Here is a 24,475-nt window from a genome sequence, read left to right on the forward strand (position 1 = left end):
TTTCCGAAACAACTTTTAAGATAAAACAAATGATCTACAATAAATCAGGGAACTCTCGAACAGTTTATTCTTGACGATCAGACCTTTGCGCAGATCTACAAGAGTGGGGCCATTTGTATCCCCGCTAAACCCGGTGAAGGTTTCAGGACTGTTTAGGATGACTTCAGTGATCTCTACGGGCGATATCAGGAAATACAACTGGTGAAAAACGATTCAATGCGCTGTCGTCGTTCCCGGTGAGTTTGCAACACTGTGAGTGTAATTTGTGTTTATTGAGAATGTTTTTATAATAGCAAGAACTCAAGACAACTTGCTATCTAAACTGTTTATATTTGTTGCTGGTAAAACAAACAAAAAAATAGTTCGCCAATGTCACCATATGCATGTTTGTTTTTTTACCCAGCTAACACGCAAACTAGCCGAGGAAGGTGCACTTCTGGAAGACAACTGCCTGCATTTGGGAAGTTCGAGGAAGGGAGAAATAATAATTATTCTCACGGTGAGTTGACAGCTTTCTCTGTCCGCTAAACTCTTTTTCGTTCTTGTTGTTGTTGCGAGAGTTGACTTTTCGGACAGCTTTCATTCCTTCTTGGGACGCACTTGGATTGAATACAAAACCTACAGTAAGTAGTGTGTTTGTCTGTAGGTCTAGTTATGGTTGACTTTCTATATCTTCGTATGATTAAATAAGCTGTGATTAAATTTTTTTTTTTTTTAATAGATTCTACGTTTTGTACATTTTTGTCAAGATGAAACCCGTAGGTAGATACTAGAATGTATACCAAGAGGGATGTGGCACGATTCATACGAGTACAGTAATGGTATGGATTATTAATGAATCTGATTCATTCCAGCAACAGAAAACCTACTGCCATGGATGACAACTTGAGTAACTCCAATGTAAAGGTCGCTGTTCGCCTCCGACCAATGAACAGAAGAGGTGAGTTCAGAACACAAACCTTGTGACCAGTGCTTGCTTGACATGGACTGAAATAGCATGGTGCTACACTATTAGAATAAAACAAAACTCCTCCTCTATTCATTATGTAAACATTCGGACATGTTGGTGTGGCTATGTTGATGCACTAGCTGTGTGATTTATTTTTATTTTTTGTAGCAGCCTTGAATCATCAGCTATTCCTGGACACATCACAACTGTTCTTGTTTACTGTTGTTGTCCCCGCCAGAAAAGGATCTGAAGACTAAATGTGTGGTGGAGATGAACGGGAACCAGACTGTGTTGAATCCAGCCAGTCAGAATCTGAGCAAGGGAGACCCCAGGTAGAAACACACACACACACACACACACACACCTTTTCTGCGGGAGCTCTAGGAATGCTGCGGTCAGCTCAAGGTATGAGGACAGCGGCTCATTTTTTTGGCAGCCATTAGATATCACTATGGTTACGTTCTAATATCTTGCCTACACTAGCTTACGACTTAGAATACATGCCAGATGCAGGGAATAAATATTCGCCCCCTATTGTTGATCCTGAATGTTTTCACATTTTTCAAACAAAACCTAATATTAGATAAAGAGGAACCCGAATGAACAAATAACACAACAATGACATACATATTTCGTAAACAAAGTTGTGCAACACCCAATGCCCCTGTGTGAAAAAGTAATTGGCCCGTTACACTCTAACTGGTTGTACCACCTTTAGCTGCTATTACTCCAACCAAACACTTCCTGTAGTTGTTGATCAGTCTCTCACATCACGGTGGAGGAATTTTGTCCCATTCTTCCATGCAGAACTGCTTTAACTCAGAGACAGTTGTGGGTTTTCAAGCATGAACTGCTCTTTTCAAGTCCTGCCACGACATCAAAAGCATCCCCAAACCATCCCACTACCACCACCATGCTGGACCCCAAAACCATCACACTACCACCACCATGCTGGACCCCAAACCATCACACTACCACCACCATGCTGGACCCCAAACCATCACACTACCACCACCATGCTGGACCCCAAAACCATCACACTACCACCACCATGCTGGATCCCAAACCATCACACTACCACCACCATGCTGACCCCAAACCATCCCACTACCACCACCATGCTGACCCCAAACCATCACACTACCACCACCATGCTGGACCCCAAACCATCACACTACCACCACCATGCTGGACCCCAAACCATCACACTACCACCACCATGCTGGACCCCAAACCATCACACTACCACCACCATGCTGGACCCCAAACCATCACACTACCACCACCATGCTGGACCCCAAACCATCCCACTACCACCACCATGCTGGACCCCAAACCATCACACTACCACCACCATGCTGGACCCCAAACCATCACACTACCACCACCATGCTGGACCCCAAACCATCACACTACCACCACCACCATGCTGGACCCCAAACCATCACACTACCACCACCATGCTGACCCCAAACCATCCCACTACCACCACCACCATGCTGGACCCCAAACCATCACACTACCACCACCATGCTGGACCCCAAACCATCACACTACCACCACCATGCTGACCCCAAACCATCACACTACCACCACCATGCTGACCCCAAACCATCACACTACCACCACCATGCTGACCCCAAACCATCACACTACCACCGCCATGCTGACCCCAAACCATCACACTACCACCATGCTGACCCCAAACCATCCCACTACCACCACCATGCTGGACCCCAAACCATCACACTGCCACCACCATGCTGGACCCCAAACCATCACACTACCACCACCATGCTGGACCCCAAACCATCACACTACCACCACCATGCTGGACCCCAAACCATCACACTGCCACCACCATGCTGGACCCCAAACCATCACACTACCACCACCATGCTGGACCCCAAACCATCACACTACCACCACCATGCTGACCCCAAACCATCACACTACCACCACTATGCTGACCCCAAACCATCACACTACCACCACCACGCTGACCCCAAACCATCACACTACCACCACCATGCTGGACCCCAAACCATCACACTACCACCACCATGCTGACCCCAAACCATCACACTACCACCACCATGCTGGACCCCAAACCATCACACTACCACCACCATGCTGACCCCAAACCATCACACTACCACCACTATGCTGACCCCAAACCATCACACTACCATCACCACGCTGACCCCAAACCATCACACTACCACCACCATGCTGGACCCCAAACCATCACACTACCACCACCATGCTGGACCCCAAACCATCACACTACCACCACCACCATGCTGGACCCCAAACCATCACACTACCACCACCACCATGCTGGACCCCAAACCATCACACTACCACCACCACCATGCTGGACCCCAAACCATCACACTACCACCACCATGCTGGACCCCAAACCATCACACTACCACCACCATGCTGGACCCCAGACCATCACACTACCACCACCATGCTGGACCCCAAACCATCACACTACCACCACCATGCTGACCCCAAACCATCACACTACCACCACCATGCATGACCGTTGGTATGAGGTTCTTACTGTGGAATGCAGTGTTTTGGTTTTCACCAGACATAATGGGTCCCATGTCAGCGACGTGAGACACTGATCATCAACTACAACAAGCATTTGGTTGCTGTCATAACAGCTCAAGGGTGGTACTAAGGGGAATTGGGATGTTTCATAACTTCGAGTGAACAAATAAGTATTAAAAAAAATGTGGTTTTGGTTGATGTTCTGATAGCAGTATCAAAAATAGAGACAATCAGAAAGAGGGCAAATACATTTTCAAGGCCCTGGGAAGGGAAAGGGGAATACCTAGTCAGTTGTACAACTGGAAGGGGAATACCTAGTCAGTTGTACAACTGGAAGGGGAATACCTAGTCAGTTGTACAACTGGAAGGGGAATACCTAGTCAGTTGTACAACTGGAAGGGGAATACCTAGTCAGTTGTACAACTGGAAGGGGAATACCTAGTCAGTTGTACAACTGGAAGGGGAATACCTAGTCAGTTGTACAACTGGAAGGGGAATACCTAGTCAGTTGTACAACTGGAAGGGGAATACCTAGTCAGTTGTACAACTGGAAGGGGAATACCTAGTCAGTTGTACAACTGGAAGGGGAATACCTAGTCAGTTGTACAACTGGAAGGGGAATACCTAGTCAGTTGTACAACTGGAAGGGAATACCTAGTCAGTTGTACAACTGGAAGGGGAATACCTAGTCAGTTGTACAACTGGAAGGGGAATACCTAGTCAGTTGTACAACTGGAAGGGGAATACCTAGTCAGTTGTACAACTGGAAGGGGAATACCTAGTCAGTTGTACAACTGGAAGGGAATACCTAGTCAGTTGTACAACTGGAAGGGGAATACCTAGTCAGTTGTACAACTGGAAGGGAATACCTAGTCAGTTGTACAACTGGAAGGGGAATACCTAGTCAGTTGTACAACTGGAAGGGGAATACCTAGTCAGTTGTACAACTGGAAGGGGAATACCTAGTCAGTTGTACAACTGGAAGGGGAATACCTAGTCAGTTGTACAACTGGAAGGGGAATACCTAGTCAGTTGTACAACTGGAAGGGGAATACCTAGTCAGTTGTACAACTGGAAGGGGAATACCTAGTCAGTTGTACAACTGGAAGGGGAATACCTAGTCAGTTGTACAACTGGAAGGGGAATACCTAGTCAGTTGTACAACTGGAAGGGGAATACCTAGTCAGTTGTACAACTGGAAGGGGAATACCTAGTCAGTTGTACAACTGGAAGGGGAATACCTAGTCAGTTGTACAACTGGAAGGGGAATACCTAGTCAGTTGTACAACTGGAAGGGGAATACCTAGTCAGTTGTACAACTGGAAGGGGAATACCTAGTCAGTTGTACAATTGAATGCCTTCAACTGAAATGTGTCTTCGTCATTTTACGCCTACCCCTCTGAATCGGAGAAGTGCGGTTGGCTGCCAGAATCGACATCCACTGTACAAGGCTTCATTGTAAGTGGTTTAGTGTATATTGGAACAGAGGCTTGAGATGGCTTGCTCTGCGTTGGGTTTCTAGGCCACTGGACTGGTCATGTCTCCTCTCGAGGTCAACCCTTATCATAGATTACGAGCTTGTTGAAAAGTAACAAAATGCCCCCCCCCCCAGAAGGTTCTTCAATTGCAGGAAGTTTATGAGGGGAAAAAATACCTTTTTTTGTGTGTTTATTTTGGAGTCGTTAGCTCAGTCTCCATCCAGTTGGTGACATATTTTCATGTCAATATTCTAAAAATATATATAAAGAAAATATGTACATTTTCCACCAATGGTGTGTTTCCACCAAACTGATTTGTTGCAGATAAAAAAAAAATCTAATCAAATTGATTTATATAGCCTTTTTTACATCAGCTGATATATCTCAAAGTGCTGTACAGAAACCCAGCCTAAAACCCCAAACAGCAAGCAATGCAGGTGTAGAAGCGTGTGTGTTAGGATGTAATACACACAAAAGGTTTTTACATAAATGGTTAGTTTACCCAAATTACAAAATGGCCTGTTGATTTCCTGAACCTGTTAGCAGTTTATGGACATGGTATGACAGCCTTGGTTTCGTTGTCTACCACTGTTTCCACATGCTAAGGTTTTAGCATTTGTGGCACCAATCCCATTGAAGTCTTGAGACTGATTTAGTTCCTTTTAAAGGTCATGAACAGTCCAAAAATCATGGTTTTTCATGAAATTGGACGATATTTGGATAAAAGCAGATCAAAGTGTGAACAATTAATGTTACTTCTACATTGATCAAGTTTGTTACTGGTACCTTCCCCCATGTCAAACGCTTAGATTCAGGAGACGGGATGACTAAGGAGATAGGGTGATATCACCTTAACTCATTTTAATACACGCATGCTAACATTATATTCTCTTATCTAATTTAAATAAGTACTGCCTTGTAACCAACATCGGAGAAGGCGTGTTTGCGGAGGGGGTTGGTTTGTATATTCAGATAGCTACTCTACTGGTGTCAACATTTGACTTTAGGGTGTCAGAAAATATAATTAAAGTTGGCAAATATACTTCTGTTTCCCCTTTCATCTGTGTCTGGTGTTAGCTAGTTACAGGTTAGCTAGTTACAGGTTAGCTAGTTACAGGTTAGCTAGTTACAGGTTAGCTAAGTCTGTGTCTGGTGTTAGCTAGTTACCTAGTTACAGGTTAGCTAGTTACAGGTTAGCTAGGTCTTCATCTGTGTCTGGTGTTAGCTAATTACTGGTTAGCTAGTTACAGGTTAGCTAGTTACAGGTTACCTAGGTCTTCATCTGTGTCTGGTGTTAGCTGGGTGTTCATCTGTGTCTGGTGTTAGCTGGGTCTTTTATCAAGCATGGAACAATCCCCCTTAAATATTCTGGGTGATATTTTAGTCACTCTCACATGGGAATCAGAATGATTGTTTCGGGACCTTTTTTTAACATTTAGTTTTTCAAATAATCTACAAGACTGAGTTTCATAATAAATTTCAGTTAACGCTCAGGTGATTTCGACGTGATAAGCGAGAAAAAAAAATGCTGTACCTAATAAAAAGTTAAATGTGTTTCCATCGCATTTTCAACTCAACTGATGGTTTTGTCACAAACTGTTGCGTTTAAATAGCAATGATGCCCACTCTGGTCTTGGCACGTGCCCTCTAGCCAACAGATCGCAGCTACAGTACTGGTAGGCTAGTCTACAATGTACATAGAATGACCTTAACAGTTCAATGCTCAAAGGACGTGGTATAGACTTCAGTGTAGAGAAGGAAAACGACCTCATACTTTCCTGTTGACCATTGTCTCCTCTCTAGTCCCATCAGCCTAAACTACCTACAGTATATACCTTCATCAGCTCCATTAAAGAGATACTGCTGCCTGGTATCAAATCAAATTTTATTTGTCACATACACATGGTTAGCAGATATTAATGCGAGTGTAGCGAAATGCTTGTGCTTCTAGTTCCGACAATGCAGTAATAACCAACAAGTAATCTAGCTAACAATTCCAAAACTACTACCTTATAGACACAAGTGTAAGGAGATAAAGAATATGTACATAAAGATATATGAGTGAGTGATGGTACAGAGCGGCATAGGCAAGATACAGTAGACGGTATTGAGTGCAGTATATACATATGAGTTGAGTATGTAAACAAAGTGGCATAGTAAAAGGGGCTAGTGATACATGTATTACATAAAGATGCAGTAGATGATATGCCATGTTCTGTATGTGCACTCAGTCACAGAGTCAACTCTGTCTGGTAACTTTGCTCTAACCCTCCTTTCCACTCCTCTACCCTCCCCTTTGCTCTGGCCTGGCCTGTGCCTTTCTTTACAAAGGGTGTGTCTGTTCTGTAGTCAGTCAGTCAGTCAGTCAGTCAGTGAGTGTGCAGATGTGACGGGTGCTCACAGGAGGGATTGTGTACCTGTCCTTGTGAGGTGGTGATCTGTTTCAGCAGAACAAATACCTGTCCTGGTTAGTTTGGGGGTTTGTTAGCCTATGGGTCCTGGTTAGTTTGGGGGTTTGTTAGCCTATGGGTCCTGGTTAGTTTGGGGGTTTGTTAGCCTATGGGTCCAGACAGCACTGCCCTGACACGCTGCAGTGCTGTCTGCCTGTGCTGTCTGCCTGTGCTGTCTGCCTGTGCTGTTTGCCTGTGCTGTCTGTCTGTCTGTGCTGTCTGTCTGTGCTGTTTGCCTGTGCTGTTTGTCTGTGCTGTCTGTCTGTGCTGTCTGTCTGTGCTGTTTGCCTGTGCTGTTTGTCTGTGCTGTCTGCCTGTGCTGTCTGCCTGTGCTGTTTGTCTGTGCTGTCTGCCTGTGCTGTCTGCCTGTGCTGTCTGTCTGTCTGTGCTGTCTGTCTGTGCTGTCTGTCTGTGCTGTTTGCCTGTGCTGTTTGTCTGTGCTGTCTGCCTGTGCTGTCTGCCTGTGCTGTTTGTCTGTGCTGTCTGCCTGTGCTGTCTGCCTGTGCTGTCTGCCTGTGCTGTCTGCCTGTGCTGTCTGCCTGTGCTGTCTGCCTGTGCTGTCTGCCTGTGCTGTCTGCCTGTGCTGTCTGCCTGTGCTGTTTGTCTGTGCTGTCTGCCTGTGCTGTCTGCCTGTGCTGTCTGCCTGTGCTGTCTGCCTGTGCTGTCTGCCTGTGCTGTCTGCCTGTGCTGTCTGCCTGTGCTGTCTGCCTGTGCTGTCTGCCTGTGCTGTCTGCCTGTGCTGTTTGTCTGTGCTGTCTGCCTGTGCTGTCTGCCTGTGCTGTCTGCCTGTGCTGTCTGCCTGTGCTGTCTGCCTGTGCTGTCTGTCTGTCTGTGCTGTCTGCCTGTGCTGTCTGCCTGTGCTGTCTGCCTGTGCTGTCTGCCTGTGCTGTCTGCCTGTGCTGTCTGCCTGTGCTGTCTGCCTGTGCTGTCCTGTGCTGTCTGTCTGTGCTGTCTGTCTGTGCTGTCTGCCTGTGCTGTCTGCCTGTGCTGTCTGCCTGTGCTGTCTGCCTGTGCTGTCTGCCTGTGCTGTCTGCCTGTGCTGTCTGCCTGTGCTGTCTGTCTGCCTGTGCTGTCTGCCTGTGCTGTCTGTCTGTGCTGTCTGCCTGTGCTGTCTGCCTGTGCTGTCTGTCTGTGCTGTCTGTCTGTGCTGTCTGCCTGTGCTGTCTGTCTGTGCTGTCTGCCTGTGCTGTCTGCCTGTGCTGTCTGTCTGTGCTGTCTGTCTGTGCTGTCTGTCTGTGCTGTCTGCCTGTGCTGTCTGCCTGTGCTGTCTGCCTGTGCTGTCTGTGCTGTCTGCCTGTGCTGTCTGCCTGTGCTGTCTGCCTGTGCTGTCTATCCCCTGGGCTCAATAGGAACATGTTTTGCAGGCTTCTGCCGTCTTCAGAATGAATCTCTTCCCAGATTCCATTTGGGTTTATTAAAGGATGATCTTACCAGAGCATCAGGCTGCTGCAGGGAGGTCTGGGCCTCTTTTTAAATGAATAAATGTCCTTGGAACTATTCAATATGTGTCTCTTATAATAAGATTAGTTTTTCTATTGGTTTAGGAGATCACAAGGCTAGTAAACAGCTAGTGGAGGATCTCAGCCAGCGGAGGCCTTGGGCTATAATAAACCTGCTGTCTTTACGGTCCTTATCAGGGATGGAATGTTTATGTACTGACAAACTAAATCAGTCATTTAATTGTGGGGTATTCTCACCGGGCTTGCTTTTAACATGTATTTGTTGGAGTCCCTTGAGAGAGCGGGAGAATAAAGGAGAGAGAGAGAGAGTACTCTCTTGCTGGCTGTGAAGATGTGCCAGCTATCAGAGTTGAGGAATGCTCCAGCAGGCCAGGAGAAGCCAACAGGCTTAATGTTGCTCTTTCATAAAGGGCCTGTAACACACACTACTTCTACACAGGAGGGTCTTGTTTAAAGTCAGCCAAGCTACCCTGTGGTTTAGTTGCAACTAGGCATAAATATACAGAAATTATAAAATCACCCACTTTCTAAGTACAGTTGGTAGGTCCAGGTAACTGTCAAAATAAAGGAAACACCAACATAAAGTGTCTTAAAAGGGCGTTGGTCCACCACGAACCAGAACAGCTTCATTACACCTTTGGCGTAGATTCTACAAGTGTCTGGAAGTCTATTGGATGGAAGAAACAAGTGTCTGGAAGTCTATTGGATGGAAGAAACAAGTGTCTGGAAGTCTATTGGATGGAAGGAACAAGTGTCTGGAAGTCTATTGGATGGAAGAAACAAGTGTCTGGAAGTCTATAGGATTGAAGAAACGAGTGTCTGAAAGTCTATTGGATGGAAGAAACGAGTGTCTGGAAGTCTATTGGATGGAAGAAACGAGTGTCTGGAAGTCTATTGGATGGAAGAAACGAGTGTCTGGAAGTCTATTGGATGGAAGAAACGAGTGTCTGGAAGTCTATTGGATGGAAGAAACGAGTGTCTGGAAGTCTATTGGATGGAAGAAACGAGTGTCTGGAAGTCTATTGGATGGAAGAAACGAGTGTCTGGAAGTCTATTGGATGGAAGAAACGAGTGTCTGGAAGTCTATTGGATGGAAGAAACGAGTGTCTGGAAGTCTATTGGATGGAAGAAACGAGTGTCTGGAAGTCTATTGGATGGAAGAAACGAGTGTCTGGAAGTCTATTGGATGGAAGAAACGAGTGTCTGGAAGTCTATTGGATGGAAGAAACGAGTGTCTGGAAGTCTATTGGATGGAAGAAACGAGTGTCTGGAAGTCTATTGGATGGAAGAAACGAGTGTCTGGAAGTCTATTGGATGGAAGAAACGAGTGTCTGGAAGTCTATTGGATGGAAGAAACGAGTGTCTGGAAGTCTATTGGATGGAAGAAACGAGTGTCTGGAAGTCTATTGGATGGAAGAAACGAGTGTCTGGAACTTGATGCGACACCATTCTTCCACACGAAATTTCATAATTCTGTGTTTTGTTGATCATGGTGGAAAATGCTCTCAGGTGCCACACCAGAACCTCTCATATGTGTTCAAGGGGGTTGAGATCTGGCGACACACACACACACACACACACTTTAAATGGCAGGTAGCCTAGTGGTTAGACAGTTTATCCATTAACCGAAAGGTTGCTGGATCGAATCGCCGAGCTGACGAGGTAAAAATCTGTCGTTCTGCCCCGGAACAAGGCAGTTAACCCACTGTTCCCCGGTAGGCCATCATTGTAAATAAGAATTTGTTCTTAACTGACTTGTCTCGTTAAATAAAAAAAATTAAATACAAAATTAAATACACATTTTAATGAAAAAACATTTAAAAAAACCCTGTGCTCCCTTGAGATCCCTCTTTTTAAATCACTGAGATCTCTATTAACCATGGTAACCAAAATAATGGGCAACTTGGCATTTCTATGCATGATAGAATGTTAATTGTTTAATTAACTCAGGAACCACAACTGTGTGGAAGCACCTGATTTCAATATATATTCTGGCAGTTACCTGTATTGTATAAACTCACAGTAACTTTAATTTACAATTCAGACCCCTTGACTCTGTGAGTCAAACAAGCAAATGCACTAACTCACATACGCTGTTGTTACTGTTTTATTATCTATCCTGTTGCCTAGTTACCACCACCTATACACTTCCTTCACAAAGTATTCAGACCCCTTGCCTTTTTCCACATTTTGTTACGTTACAGCCTTATTCTGAAATGGATTCAATAAAATCAATTCCTCGTCAATCTACACGCAGTACCCCATAATGACATCACAATACCCCATAATGACATCACAATACCCCATAATGACATCACAATACCCCATAATGACAAAGAGAACAGGTTTTTAGACATTTTAGCCAATGTATTAAATACAAAAAAAAACAAATTCCTTATTTACATAAGTATTCAGACTCTTTGCTATGATACTTGTAATTGAGCTCAGGTGCATCCTGTTTCCATTGATCGTCCTTGATGATTCTGCAACTTGATTGGAGTCCACCTGTGGTAAATTCAATTGATTGGACATGATTTGGAAAGGCACACACCTGTCTATGTAATGTTCCACAGTTGACAGTGCATGTCAGAGAAAAAACCAACCCATGAGGTCAAAGGAATAGTCCGTAGAGCTCTGAGACAGGATTGTGTCGAGGCACAGATCTGGAGTACCAAAACATTTCTGCAGCATTGAAGGTCCCCATGAACATAATGGCCTCAATGATTCTTAAATGGAAGTTTGGAACCACCAAGACCCTTTCTAGAGCTGGCCGCCTGGTCAAACTGAGCAATCGGGGAAGAAGGGCCTTGGTCAGGGAGGTGACCAAGACCCGATGGTCACTATGACAGAGCTCCAGAGTTCATGGGAAAACCTTCCAGAAGGACAACCATCTCTGCAGCACGCCACCAATCAGGCCTTTATGGTAGAGTGGCCAGACTGAAGCCACTCCTCAGTAAAAGGCTCATGACAGCCCGCTTGGAGTTGGCCAAAAGGCACCTAAAGGACTCTCAGACCATGAGAAACAAGATTCTCTGGTCTGATGAAACCAAGATGGAACTATTTGGCTTGAATGCCAAGTGTCACGTCTGGAGGAAACCTGGTACCATCTCCATGGGGAAGAATGGTGGTGGTGGCAGCATCATGCTGTGAGGATGTTAATCATGGCAGGGAATGGGACAATAGTCAGGATGGAGGGGAAAGATGGATGGAGCAAAGTACAGAGAGATCCTTGATGAAAACCTTCTCCAGAGCACTCAGGACCGCGGACTGGGGCGACGGTTCACCTTCCAACAGGACAACGACCCTAAGCACACAGCCAAGACAACGTAGGAATGGCTTTGAGACAAGTCTCTGAATGTCCTTGAGTGGCACAGCCAGAGGCCTCTCACTCTTTCTATTCTGGTTTTGAGCCAGTTTGCGCTGTTCTGTGACGGGAGTAGTACACGGCATTGTATGAGATCTTCAGTTTCTTCTTAGCAATTTCTCGCCTTCATTTCTCAGAACAAGAATAGACTGACGAGTTTCAGAAGAAAGTTATTTTGTTTCTAGCCATTTTGAGCCAGTAATCGAATCCACAAATGCTGATGCTCCAGATACTCAACTTGCCTAAAGAAGGCCGGTTTTATTGCTTCTTTAATCAGAACAACAGTTGTCAGCTACAATAGTCATTTACAACATTAGCAATCTCTACACTGTATTTCTGATCAATTTGATGTTATTTTAATGGATAAAAAGTGCACTTTTCTTTCAAAAACAAGGACATTTCTAAGTGACCCCAAACTTTGGAACGGTAGTGTATGTACAGATGGATAATTACCTCCAATGTATTGAACCGTATTGAAGTTGTTGTTTTGACATAGGAGAGGAGGAACGTCCGTCTGGGTTTGAAGGGTACGCGGCCTAATCGTTCCAAGCGCGGCCTAGCCTAGCCTAATCGTTCCAAGCGCGGCCTAGCCTAGCCTAATCGTTCCAAGCGCAGCCTAGCCTAATCGTTCCAAGCGCGGCCTAGCCTAGCCTAATCGTTCCAAGCGCGGCCTAGCCTAGCCTAATCGTTCCAAGCGCGGCCTAGCCTAGCCTAATCGTTCCAAGCGCGGCCTAGCCTAGCCTAATCGTTCCAAGCGCAGCCTAGCCTAATCGTTCCAAGCGCAGCCTAGCCTAATCGTTCCAAGCGCAGCCTAGCCTAATCGTTCCAAGCGCGGCCTCGCCTAATCGTTTCAAGCGCAGCCTAATCGTTCCAAACGCAGCCTAGCCTAATCGTTCCAAGCGCGGCCTAGCCTAATTGTTTCAAGCGCGGCCTAGCCTAATCGTTCCAAGCGCGGCCTAGCCTAATCGTTCCAAGCGCGGCCTCGCCTAATCGTTCCAAGCGCAGCCTAATCGTTCCAAACGCAGCCTAGCCTAATCGTTCCAAGCGCAGCCTAGCCTAATCGTTCCAAGCGCGGCCTCGCCTAATCGTTCCAAGCGCAGCCTAATCGTTCCAAACGCAGCCTAGCCTAATCGTTCCTAGCGCGGCCTAGCCTGATCGTTCCTAGCGCGGCCTAGCCTGATCGTTCCAAGCGCGGCCTAGCCTGATCGTTCCTAGCGCGGCCTAGCCTAATCGTTCCTAGCGCGGCCTAGCCTGATCGTTCCTAGCGCGGCCTAGCCTGATCGTTCCTAGCGCGGCCTAGCCTGATCGTTCCTAGCGCGGCCTAGCCTGATCGTTCCAAGCGCGGCCTAGCCTGATCGTTCCTAGCGCAGCCTAATCGTTCCAAGCGCGGCCTAGCCTAATCGTTCCAAGCGCGGCCTAGCCTAATCGTTCCAAGCGCGGCCTAGCCTAATCGTTCCTAGCGCGGCCTAGCCTGATCGTTCCAAGCGCAGCCTGATCGTTCCAAGCGCAGCCTAATCGTTCCTAGCGCAGCCTAATCGTTCCTAGCGCAGCCTAATCGTTCCTAGCGCGGCCTAGCCTAATCGTTCCAAGCGCGGCCTAGCCTAATCGTTCCAAGCGCGGCCTAGCCTAATCGTTCCTAGCGCGGCCTAGCCTAATCGTTCCAAGCGCGGCCTAGCCTAATCGTTCCAAGCGCGGCCTAGCCTAATCGTTCCTAGCGCGGCCTAGCCTAATCGTTCCAAGCGCGGCCTAGCCTAATCGTTCCAAGCGCGGCCTAGCCTAATCGTTCCTAGCGCGGCCTAGCCTAATCGTTCCTAGCGCGGCCTAGCCTGATCGTTCCTAGCGCGGCCTAGCCTGATCGTTCCAAGCGCGGCCTAGCCTGATCGTTCCAAGCGCGGCCTAGCCTGATCGTTCCTAGCGCGGCCTAGCCTGATCGTTCCTAGCGCGGCCTAGCCTGATCGTTCCTAGCGCGGCCTAGCCTGATCGTTCCTAGCGCGGCCTAGCCTAATCGTTCCTAGCGCGGCCTAGCCTAATCGTTCCTAGCGCGGCCTAGCCTAATCGTTCCAAGCGCGGCCTAGCCTAATCGTTCCTAGCGCGGCCTAGCCTAATCGTTCCAAGCGCGGCCTAGCCTAATCGTTCCAAGCGCGGCCTAGCCTAATCGTTCCTAGCGCGGCCTAGCCTGATCGTTCCTAGCGCGGCCTAGCCTGATCGTTCCTAGCGCGGCCTAGCCTGATCGTTCCAAGCGCGGCCTAGCCTAATCGTTCCTAGCGCAGCCTAATCGTTCCAAGCGCGGCCTAGCCTAATCGTTCCAAGCGCGGCCTAGCCTAATCGTTCCAAGCGCGGCCTAGCCTAATCGTTCCTAGCGCGGCCTAGCCTGATCGTTCCAAGCGCGGCCTAGCCTGATCGTTCCAAGCGCGGCCTAGCCTGATCGTTCCAAGCGCAGCCTAATCGTTCCTAGCGCAGCCTAATCGTTCCTAGCGCAGCCTAATCGTTCCAAGCGCGGCCTAGCCTAATCGTTCCAAGCGCGGCCTAGCCTAATCGTTCCAAGCGCGGCCTAGCCTAAACGTTCCAAGCGCGGCCTCGCCTAGCCTAATCGTTCCAAGCGCGGCCTAGCCTAATCGTTCCAAGGCCTTTAGTGAGTGAAGGTCACAGCATTCTCACGTCTCAGAGCCATGGTATGAGGATTAGTTGCATTTACAGCTTTAAGCCTATGATGATTAAAAACACTATTTTTTTTTTGTCACCTTCGGACTTTGTTAGTTTTTTTTTAATAGGTTATATGTTTTACCCTGTACCTAAATGCTACTCAACACTGGTGTTATTAGTTAGCCCACTTTGTCTTGAGTTAAGCTGTTGTTAACTGTGGCTTTCCCATTTCTCCTCTGTTGTCCTGTCCAGGAATCAGCCTAAGGTGAGCACTTAACCAGGACAGTATTGTGAGGTTACAAAATCACTCTTTATTCACTATGACGGTTTTGTGTGTGTTCCTCAACTGGCTGTCATTTTCCCCCCCCCTCAGGTCTTTGCTTATGACTACTGTTTCTGGTCCATGGATGAGACCGACACAGACAAGTTTGCAGGTTGGTTACATATCAAAATGTTGAATGAATATATATATATGACACCTGCGAGGGTAAAAAAAAAAACACGCCCTGTTAAGAACTATTTTTATTTATTTAAATATTTTTTTTTATATATATTGACTTTCAATGTTACATACACTATTATACATGTGCTTGCACTGATTCTTCAAATTTGGTTGACTACATGATTTAAGACCACAAAATGGAAATGCTTTCCGTTTGAGTTATATTAGGTTTTATTATCATTTTATATCATATATATATATATTTTTCAATAACAAAATAATGCTCTGGGGTGAAGTTTCCCCGAGGTACAGACCTAGGATCAGTTTTCCTTTGCCCAGTCCTAATCCTTAACCATTGGAAAATGGATCCAGGAACTGCATCCAGGACAAAAGGACATAGCTACAATATCCACAAAACCCAGTCGATGTCTTTAAGAAATGTAGCTAAATTTGTCTAAATTGATCCTTATACAATAACGAAATGTTTAAATAAACAAATAATTGGTGAAATCCCGGTGTAATGAGGCCTAATGCAGCAGATGACATGGAGTGAGTTTAGAATACCAAAATTAAATCGCCAGAACTGTTAGCAACGAGCTAACCAAGCTAACAACGAACTCACTAGCGAGCAGAGAGGTCTGAGTTCACAATTATATTTTATTGACTTCCAAACCATTTACACAAACCTTTACTAGCCCTAATGGCGCTATTTGTTTATACATCTCCCGTTGACATGACAACTGGGTCAGCGTTCCGAACCTTAGAATCGATCACGTGATAAACACATTTGTTTTGATTGGCTGCTGCTTGCAACTAGTTGCACAAAATTGAAAAGTTTCAATTGGATTTAACCAGGTATCAGGTGAGTTGTTTATTAGTTGGGGGGGGGGGGTGTTTCACAAAGCAATCAAGAAGTAACTCTGCTTTGTGTAACCCCAGCCTTAGAACAGGTTTTGTACCAAAAGCAAACGTTTCCTGGTCCCAGAGCGCTGCGTGGAGGGAAACATTGTGTTTCCTGGTCCGAGAGCGCTGCATGGAGGGAAGCACTGGGTTTCCTGGTCCGAGAGCGCTGCATGGAGGGAAGCACTGTGTTTCCTGGTCCCAGAGCGCTGCGTGGAGGGAAGCACTGTGTTTCCTGGTCCCAGAGCGCTGCATGGAGGGAAGCACTGTGTTTCCTGGTCCCAGAGCGCTGCGTGGAGGGAAGCACTGTGTTTCCTGGTCCGAGAGCGCTGCGTGGAGGGAAGCACTGTGTTTCCTGGTCCGAGAGCGCTGCGTGGAGGGAAGCACTGTGTTTCCTGGTCCGAGAGCGCTGCATGGAGAGAAGCACTGTGTTTCCTGGTCCCAGAGCGCTGCATGGAGAGAATCACTGTGTTTCCTGGTCCCAGAGCGCTGCATGGAGGGAATCACTGTGTTTCCTGGTCCCAGAGCGCTGCATGGAGGGAAACACTGTGTTTCCTGGTCCCAGAGCGCTGCATGGAGGGAATCACTGTGTTTCCTGGTCCCAGAGCGCTGCATGGAGGGAAGCACTGTGTTTCCTGGTCCCAGAGCGCTGCATGGAGGGAAACACTGTGTTTCCTGGTCCCAGAGCGCTGCATGGAGGGAATCACTGTGTTTCCTGGTCCCAGAGCGCTGCGTGGAGGGAAGCACTGTGTTTCCTGGTCCCAGAGCGCTGCATGGAGAGAATCACTGTGTTTCCTGGTCCCAGAGCGCTGCATGGAGGGAATCACTGTGTTTCCTGGTCCCAGAGCGCTGCGTGGAGGGAAGCACTGTGTTCCCTGGTCCCAGAGCGCTGCATGGAGGGAATCACTGTGTTTCCTGGTCCCAGAGCGCTGCGTGGAGGGAATCACTGTGTTTCCTGGTCCCAGAGCGCTGCGTGGAGGGAATCACTGTGTTTCCTGGTCCCAGAGCGCTGCGTGGAGGGAATCACTGTGTTTCCTGGTCCCAGAGCGCTGCGTGGAGGGAATCACTGTGTTTCCTGGTCCCAGAGCGCTGCGTGGAGGGAATCACTGTGTTTCCTGGTCCCAGAGCGCTGCGTGGAGGGAATCACTGTGTTTCCTGGTCCCAGAGCGCTGCGTGGAGGGAAGCACTGTGTTTCCTGGTCCCAGAGCGCTGCATGGAGAGAATCACTGTGTTTCCTGGTCCCAGAGCGCTGCGTGGAGGGAATCACTGTGTTTCCTGGTCCCAGAGCGCTGCGTGGAGGGAAGCACTGTGTTTCCTGGTCCCAGAGCGCTGCATGGAGAGAATCAATGTGTTTCCTGGTCCCAGAGCGCTGCATGGAGGGAAAAACAGGCCCCAGCTTTAACTGAGCTAGTACACCTGTAGAAAGGAACAGACCTGGAAAACCAGACTATTGTCTTCAGGGAAGAGAATTCTCTGCCTTGGAGAAATAGCCTCATATTCTTGTGAAACTCAATTGGAATGTAATGTGTGTCTCTCAGGTCAAGAGGTCGTGTTCCAGTGCCTTGGAGAAAGTCTTCTGGACAATGCCTTCTTGGGCTATAACGCCTGTATCTTCGCTTATGGACAGACAGGTTGGTACCAGTTAATTAATCAAATGTATTTTTATTATGCCCTTTTTACATCAGCAGATGTCACAAAGTTATATACAGATAGCCAGTCTAAAACCACGAAGAACAAGCGATGCAGAAACATAGTGGCTAGAAAAAACTCCCTCGAAAGGCGGGAACCTCGAAAGGCGGGAACCTCGAAAGGCGGGAACCTCGAAAGGCGGGAACCTCGAAAAGGCGGGAACCTCGAAAAGGCGGGAACCTCGAAAAGGCGGGAACCTCGAAAAGGCGGGAACCTCGAAAGGCGGGAACCTCGAAAGGCGGGAACCTCGAAAGGCGGGAACCTCGAAAGGCGGGAATTACCATATTAGAGTAGTTACTCAGACATTCAAAAACACACACCATGTGACACACACTTCAAACTCAGTTCAAACACTTAGTCCAATTTATTCTTTTGCATTTTCTCAAACAAAAAGTTTTGGCCTGTGATTTAATTGGCAGTGCCTCCCCTCTCTAGCTTTGATTGGCTGAGCACTCCTGATCCAGTGATTTTTTTTTTTTTTTTTTTTTTTCATTGGCTAAGCTTCACTGATCCTCTGATTTGATTGGCTGTGTGCCCCCACCAGGCTCTGGGAAGTCGTACACCATGATGGGTTCGTCAGAGCAGCCAGGTCTGATCCCGCGGCTGTGCAGCTCTCTGTTTGACCGGATCCTACAGGATCAGAGGGAGGGAGAGAGCTTCACTGTAGAGGTCTCCTTTATGGAGATCTACAACGAGAAGGTTCGGGATCTACTGGATCCCAAAGGGTGAGGAGAACAGGAACTCTGTTTTTTTTTAAATCAACAGTAAAAGACAGATAAACGTGAGTAAAAGGGGGCCGTCTCTTTACATCCAGGGTTAACACACTGAACACGATCCTTATCGCTGCTTAGAGATGGTCTCTCACACATCATGAAAACATTTATTCCAATTGATCAAGAGTAGAAAAGGTGTTTTTGGTTTGTTGTTGTCCCCCCCCCCCAAAAGAATGGTCTTTAATGATAACAACCTGTCTGTTCTCAGAAGTCGTCAGGCCCTGCGAGTGAGGGAACACAAGGTGTTCGGGCCTTACGTCGATGGTCTGTCCCGTCTGGCTGTAGCCTGCTATAAGGTGCTTTCATACAGTTTTATATCATTTCATTTTCTTTACATCTATTGGCCCAGCGTGGTCTCATTGGAATACATGATCTTTACATCTATTGGCCCAGCGTGGTCTCATTGGAATACATTTTCTTTACTTCTATTGGTCCATTATGGTCTCATTTGAATACATGATCTTTACTTCTATTGGCCCAGCGTGGTCTCATTGGAATACATTTTCTTTACTTCTATTGGTCCAGCATGGTCTCATTGGAATACATTATCTTTACTTCTATTGGCCCAGCATGGTCTCATTGGAATACATGATCTTTACATCTATTGGCCCAGTGTGGTCTCATTGGAATACATGATCTTTACTTCTATTGGTCCAGCATGGTCTCATTGGAATACATTTTCTTTACTTCTATTGGTCCAGCATGGTCTCATTGGAATACATTTTCTTTACTTCTATTGGTCCAGCATGGTCTCATTGGAATACATTTTCTTTACTTCTATTGGTCCAGCATGGTCTCATTGGAATACATTTTCTTTACTTCTATTGGCCCAGCATGGTCTCATTGGAATACATTTTCTTTACTTCTATTGGTCCAGCATGATCTCATTGGAATACATTTTCTTTACTTCTATTGGTCCAGCATGGTCTCATTGGAATACATGATCTTTACTTCTATTGGTCCAGCATGGTCTCATTGGAATACATGATCTTTACTTCTATTGGCCCAGTGTGGTCTCATTGGAATACATGATCTTTACTTCTATTGGTCCAGTGTGGTCTCATTGGAATACATGATCTTTACTTCTATTGGCCCAGCATGGTCTCATTGGAATACATTTTCTTTACTTCTATTGGCCCAGCATGGTCTCATTGGAATACATGATCTTTACTTCTATTGGTCCAGTGTGGTCTCATTGGAATACATGATCTTTACTTCTATTGGTCCAGCGTGGTCTCATTGGAATACATGATCTTTACTTCTATTGGCCCAGCGTGGTCTCATTGGAATACATGATCTTTACTTCTATTGGCCCAGTGTGGTCTCATTGGAATACATGATCTTTACTTCTATTGGCCCAGCGTGGTCTCATTGGAATACATGATCTTTACTTCTATTGGCCCAGCGTGGTCTCATTGGAATACATTTTGTTTGTCAAGAGAGGACTGGTGTTTCTACTATTTCTAAGTGCTTACATTAGAGAGACCAGCCAATACAGCTCTTTCTCTCTCTTTCTCTCTCTCTCTCTCGCTTTCTTTCTCTCTCTCTCTTTCTCTCCTTCCCTCTCTCCTTCCCCCTCTCTCTCTTTCTCTCTCGCTTTCTTTCTCTCTCTTTCTCTCCTTCCCTCTCTCCTTCCCCCTCTCTCTCTTTCTCTCTCGCTTTCTTTCTCTCTCTCTCTTTCTCTCCTTCCCTCTCTCCTTCCCCCTCTCTCTCTTTCTCTCTCGCTTTCTTTCTCTCTCTCTCTTTCTCTCCTTCCCTCTCTCCTTCCCCCTCTCTCTCTTTCTCTCTCGCTTTCTTTCTCTCTCTCTCTTTCTCTCCTTCCCTCTCTCCTTCCCCCTCTCTCTCTTTCTCTCTCGCTTTCTTTCTCTCTCTCTCTTTCTCTCCTTCCCTCTCTCCTTCCCCCTCTCTCCTTCCCTCTCTCCTTCCCCCTCTCCTTCCCTCTCTCCTTCCCCCTCTCTCTCTTTCTCTCCTTCCCTCTCTCCTTCCCCCTCTCTCTCTTTCTCTCCTTCCCTCTCTCCTTCCCCCTCTCTCTCTTTCTCTCCTTCCCTCTCTCCTTCCCCCTCTCTCTCTTTCTCTCCTTCCCTCTCTCCTTCCCCCTCTCTCTCTTTCTCTCCTTCCCTCTCTCCTTCCCCCTCTCTCTCTTTCTCTCCTTCCCTCTCTCCTTCCCCCTCTCTCTCTTTCTCTCCTTCCCTCTCTCCTTCCCCCTCTCTCCTTCCCTCTCTCCTTCCCCCTCTCTCCTTCCCCCTCTCTCTCCTTCACTACAGGACATAGAGTGTCTGATGTCAGAGGGTAACAAGTCTCGTACAGTAGCAGCCACCAATATGAACGAGGAGAGCAGCAGGTCCCACGCCGTCTTCAACATCATCCTCACACACACTCTAATGGACCTGGGTTCTGGGGTAGGTCCAACACACAGTCACAGACCTGGGTTCTGGGGTAGGATCAACACACAGTCACAGACCTGGGTTCTGGGGTAGGTCCAACACACAGTCACAGACCTGGGTTCTGGGGTAGGTCCAACACACACAGTCACAGACCTGGGTTCTGGGGTAGGATCAACACACAGTCACAGACCTGGGTTCTGGGGTAGGATCAACACACAGTCACAGACCTGGGTTCTGGGGTAGGATCAACACACACAGTCACAGACCTGGGTTCTGGGGTAGGATCAACACAGTCACAGACCTGGGTTCTGGGGTAGGTCCAACACACAGTCACAGACCTGGGTTCTGGGGTAGGATCAACACACAGTCACAGACCTGGGTTCTGGGGTAGGTCCAACACAGTCACAGACCTGGGTTCTGGGGTAGGATCAACACACAGTCACAGACCTGGGTTCTGGGGTAGGATCAACACACAGTCACAGACCTGGGTTCTGGGGTAGGATCAACACAGTCACGGACCTGGGTTCTGGGGTAGGATCAACACACACAGTCACAGACCTGGGTTCTGGGGTAGGATCAACACACAGTCACAGACCTGGGTTCTGGGGTAGGATCAACACACAGTCACAGACCTGGGTTCTGGGGTAGGTCCAACACAGTCACGGACCTGGGTTCTGGGGTAGGATCAACACACAGTCACAGACCTGGGTTCTGGGGTAGGTCCAACACAGTCACGGACCTGGGTTCTGGGGTAGGATCAACACAGTCACAGACCTGGGTTCTGGGGTAGGTCCAACACAGTCACAGACCTGGGTTCTGGGGTAGGATCAACACACAGTCACAGACCTGGGTTCTGGGGTAGGTCCAACACAGTCACAGACCTGGGTTCTGGGGTAGGTTCAACACACAGTCACAGACCTGGGTTCTGGGGTAGGATCAACACACAGTCACAGACCTGGGTTCTGGGGTAGGTCCAACACACAGTCACAGACCTGGGTTCTGGGGTAGGATCAACACACAGTCATAGACCTGGGTTCTGGGGTAGGTCAACACAGTCACAGACCTGGGTTCTGGGGTAGGATCAACACAGTCACGGACCTGGGTTCTGGGGTAGGATCAACACAGTCACGGACCTGGGTTCTGGGGTAGGTCAACACAGTCACAGACCTGGGTTCTGGGGTAGGATCAACACAGTCACGGACCTGGGTTCTGGGGTAGGATCAACACAGTCACAGACCTGGGTTCTGGGGTAGGATCAAACACAGTCACGGACCTGGGTTCTGGGGTAGGATCAACACACAGTCACAGACCTGGGTTCTGGGGTAGGATCAACACACAGTCACAGACCTGGGTTCTGGGGTAGGATCAACACACAGTCACAGACCTGGGTTCTGGGGTAGGATCAACACAGTCACGGACCTGGGTTCTGGGGTAGGTCCAACACACACAGTCACAGACCTGGGTTCTGGGGTAGGTCCAACACACACAGTCACAGACCTGGGTTCTGGGGTAGAACATGTTTGTTCACATTCAAAACCAGCTTTGCTAACGTTGTGTTGCCAACAAATAACATTTTTCATAGCACTCTGTTTAGAGCCCTGTTCCATAGAGCCATGTGGTGTTTCGTAGAGCTCTGTTTAGAGCCCTGTTCCATAGAGCCATGTGGTGTTTCGTAGAGCTCTGTTTAGAGCCCTGTTCCATAGAGCCATGTGGTGTTTCGTAGAGCTCTGTTTAGAGCCCTGTTCCATAGAGCCATGTGGTGTTTCGTAGAGCTCTGTTTAGAGCCCTGTTCCATAGAGCCATGTGGTGTTTTGTAGAGCTCTGTTTAGAGCCCTGTTCCATAGAGCCATGTGGTGTTTCGTAGAGCTCTGTTTAGAGCTGCGTGGTGTTTCGTAGAGCTCTGTTTAGAGCCATGTGGTGTTTCGTAGAGCTCTGTTTAGAGCCATGTGGTGTTTCGTAGAGCTCTGTTTAGAGCCATGTGGTGTTTCGTAGAGCTCTGTTTAGAGCCATGTGGTGTTTCGTAGAGCTCTGTTTAGAGCCATGTGGTGTTTCGTAGAGCTCTGTTTAGAGCCGTGTGGTGTTTCGTAGAGCTCTGTTTAGAGCCGTGTGGTGTTTTGTAGAGCTCTGTTTAGAGCCATGTGGTGTTTCGTAGAGCTCTGTTTAGAGCCATGTGGTGTTTCGTAGAGCTCTGTTTAGAGCCATGTGGTGTTTCGTAGAGCTCTGTTTAGAGCCGTGTGGTGTTTCGTAGAGCTCTATTTAGAGCCGTGTGGTGTTTTGTAGAGCTCTGTTTAGAGCCATGTGGTGTTTCGTAGAGCTCTGTTTGGAGCCATGTGGTGTTTTGTAGAGCCATGTGGTGTTTTGTAGAGCTCTGTTTAGAGCCATGTGGTGTTTCGTAGAGCTCTGTTTGGAGCCATGTGGTGTTTTGTAGAGCCATGTGGTGTTTTGTAGAGCCATGTGGTGTTTTGTAGAGCCATGTGGTGTTTCGTAGAGCCATGTGGTGTTTCGTAGAGCTCTATTTAGAGCCGTGTGGTGTTTCGTAGAGCTCTGTTTAGAGCCGTGTGGTGTTTTGTAGAGCCATGTTGTGTTTCGTAGAGCTCTGTTTAGAGCCGTGAGGTGTTTCATAGAGCCATGTGGTGTTTCGTAGAGCTCTGTTTAGATCTATGTTTCGTAGATCCATGTGGTGTTTCGTAGAGCTCTGTTTAGAGCCGTGTGGTGTTTTGTAGAGCCATGTGGTGTTTCGTAGAGCTCTGTTTAGATCTATGTTTCGTAGATCCATGTGGTGTTTCGTAGAGCCCTGTTTAGAGCCGTGTGGTGTTTTGTAGAGCCATGTGGTGTTTCGTAGAGCTCTGTTTAGATCTATGTTTCGTAGATCCATGTGGTGTTTCGTAGAGCTCTATTTAGAGCCATGTGGTGTTTCGTAGAGCTCTATTTAGAGCCATGTGGTGTTTCGTAGAGCTCTGTTTAGAGCCGTGTGGTGTTTCATAGAGCTCTGTTTAGAGCCATGTGGTGTTTCATAGAGCTCTGTTTAGCTGAGTCTGGTGGATCTGGCCGGCAGCGCTATATAACCCTGTGTTGTTGTTGTTGTAGACCAGTGGGGAGAAGGTCAGTAAGCTGAGTCTGGTGGATCTGGCCGGCAGTGAGAGAGCTGCTAAGACTGGAGCTACTGGAGAGAGAATGAAGGAAGGAAGCAACATCAACAAGTAGGTTCTCTAGATCTTTCTCTCTCTCACGCATCTCTCTCTCTCGCTCACACGTCTCTCTCTCTCTCTCTCGCTCACACGTCTCTCTCTCTCGCTCACACGTCTCTCTCTCTCTCTCACACGTCTCTCTCTCTCTCACACGTCTCTCTCTCTCGCTCACACGTCTCTCTCTCTCGCT

At 47.5% G+C, this 24,475-nt stretch overlaps 1 protein-coding gene across 1 annotated transcript in view; it reads left to right on the plus strand.

Moving 5' to 3' along the window:
* Nucleotides 1–82: 82 nt before the first annotated feature.
* The window catches only part of LOC118379916 (kinesin-like protein KIF13B), a 101,842-nt gene continuing 77,449 nt past the window's right edge, over nt 83–24,475 (plus strand). The window contains exons 1-11 of the mRNA XM_052471493.1: nt 83–236; nt 404–499; nt 855–940; nt 1,188–1,281; nt 15,162–15,174; nt 15,283–15,343; nt 17,790–17,882; nt 18,485–18,665; nt 18,922–19,009; nt 20,978–21,112; nt 24,185–24,297. Of these exons, the coding sequence (XP_052327453.1) occupies nt 874–940; nt 1,188–1,281; nt 15,162–15,174; nt 15,283–15,343; nt 17,790–17,882; nt 18,485–18,665; nt 18,922–19,009; nt 20,978–21,112; nt 24,185–24,297 (845 nt within the window). The 5' untranslated portion in view covers nt 83–236; nt 404–499; nt 855–873. The remainder of the gene's footprint in view (nt 237–403; nt 500–854; nt 941–1,187; nt 1,282–15,161; nt 15,175–15,282; nt 15,344–17,789; nt 17,883–18,484; nt 18,666–18,921; nt 19,010–20,977; nt 21,113–24,184; nt 24,298–24,475) is intronic.

Source organism: Oncorhynchus keta, chromosome 19 (genome assembly GCF_023373465.1).
Source record: "Oncorhynchus keta strain PuntledgeMale-10-30-2019 chromosome 19, Oket_V2, whole genome shotgun sequence".
Classification (NCBI taxonomy): domain Eukaryota; kingdom Metazoa; phylum Chordata; class Actinopteri; order Salmoniformes; family Salmonidae; genus Oncorhynchus; species Oncorhynchus keta.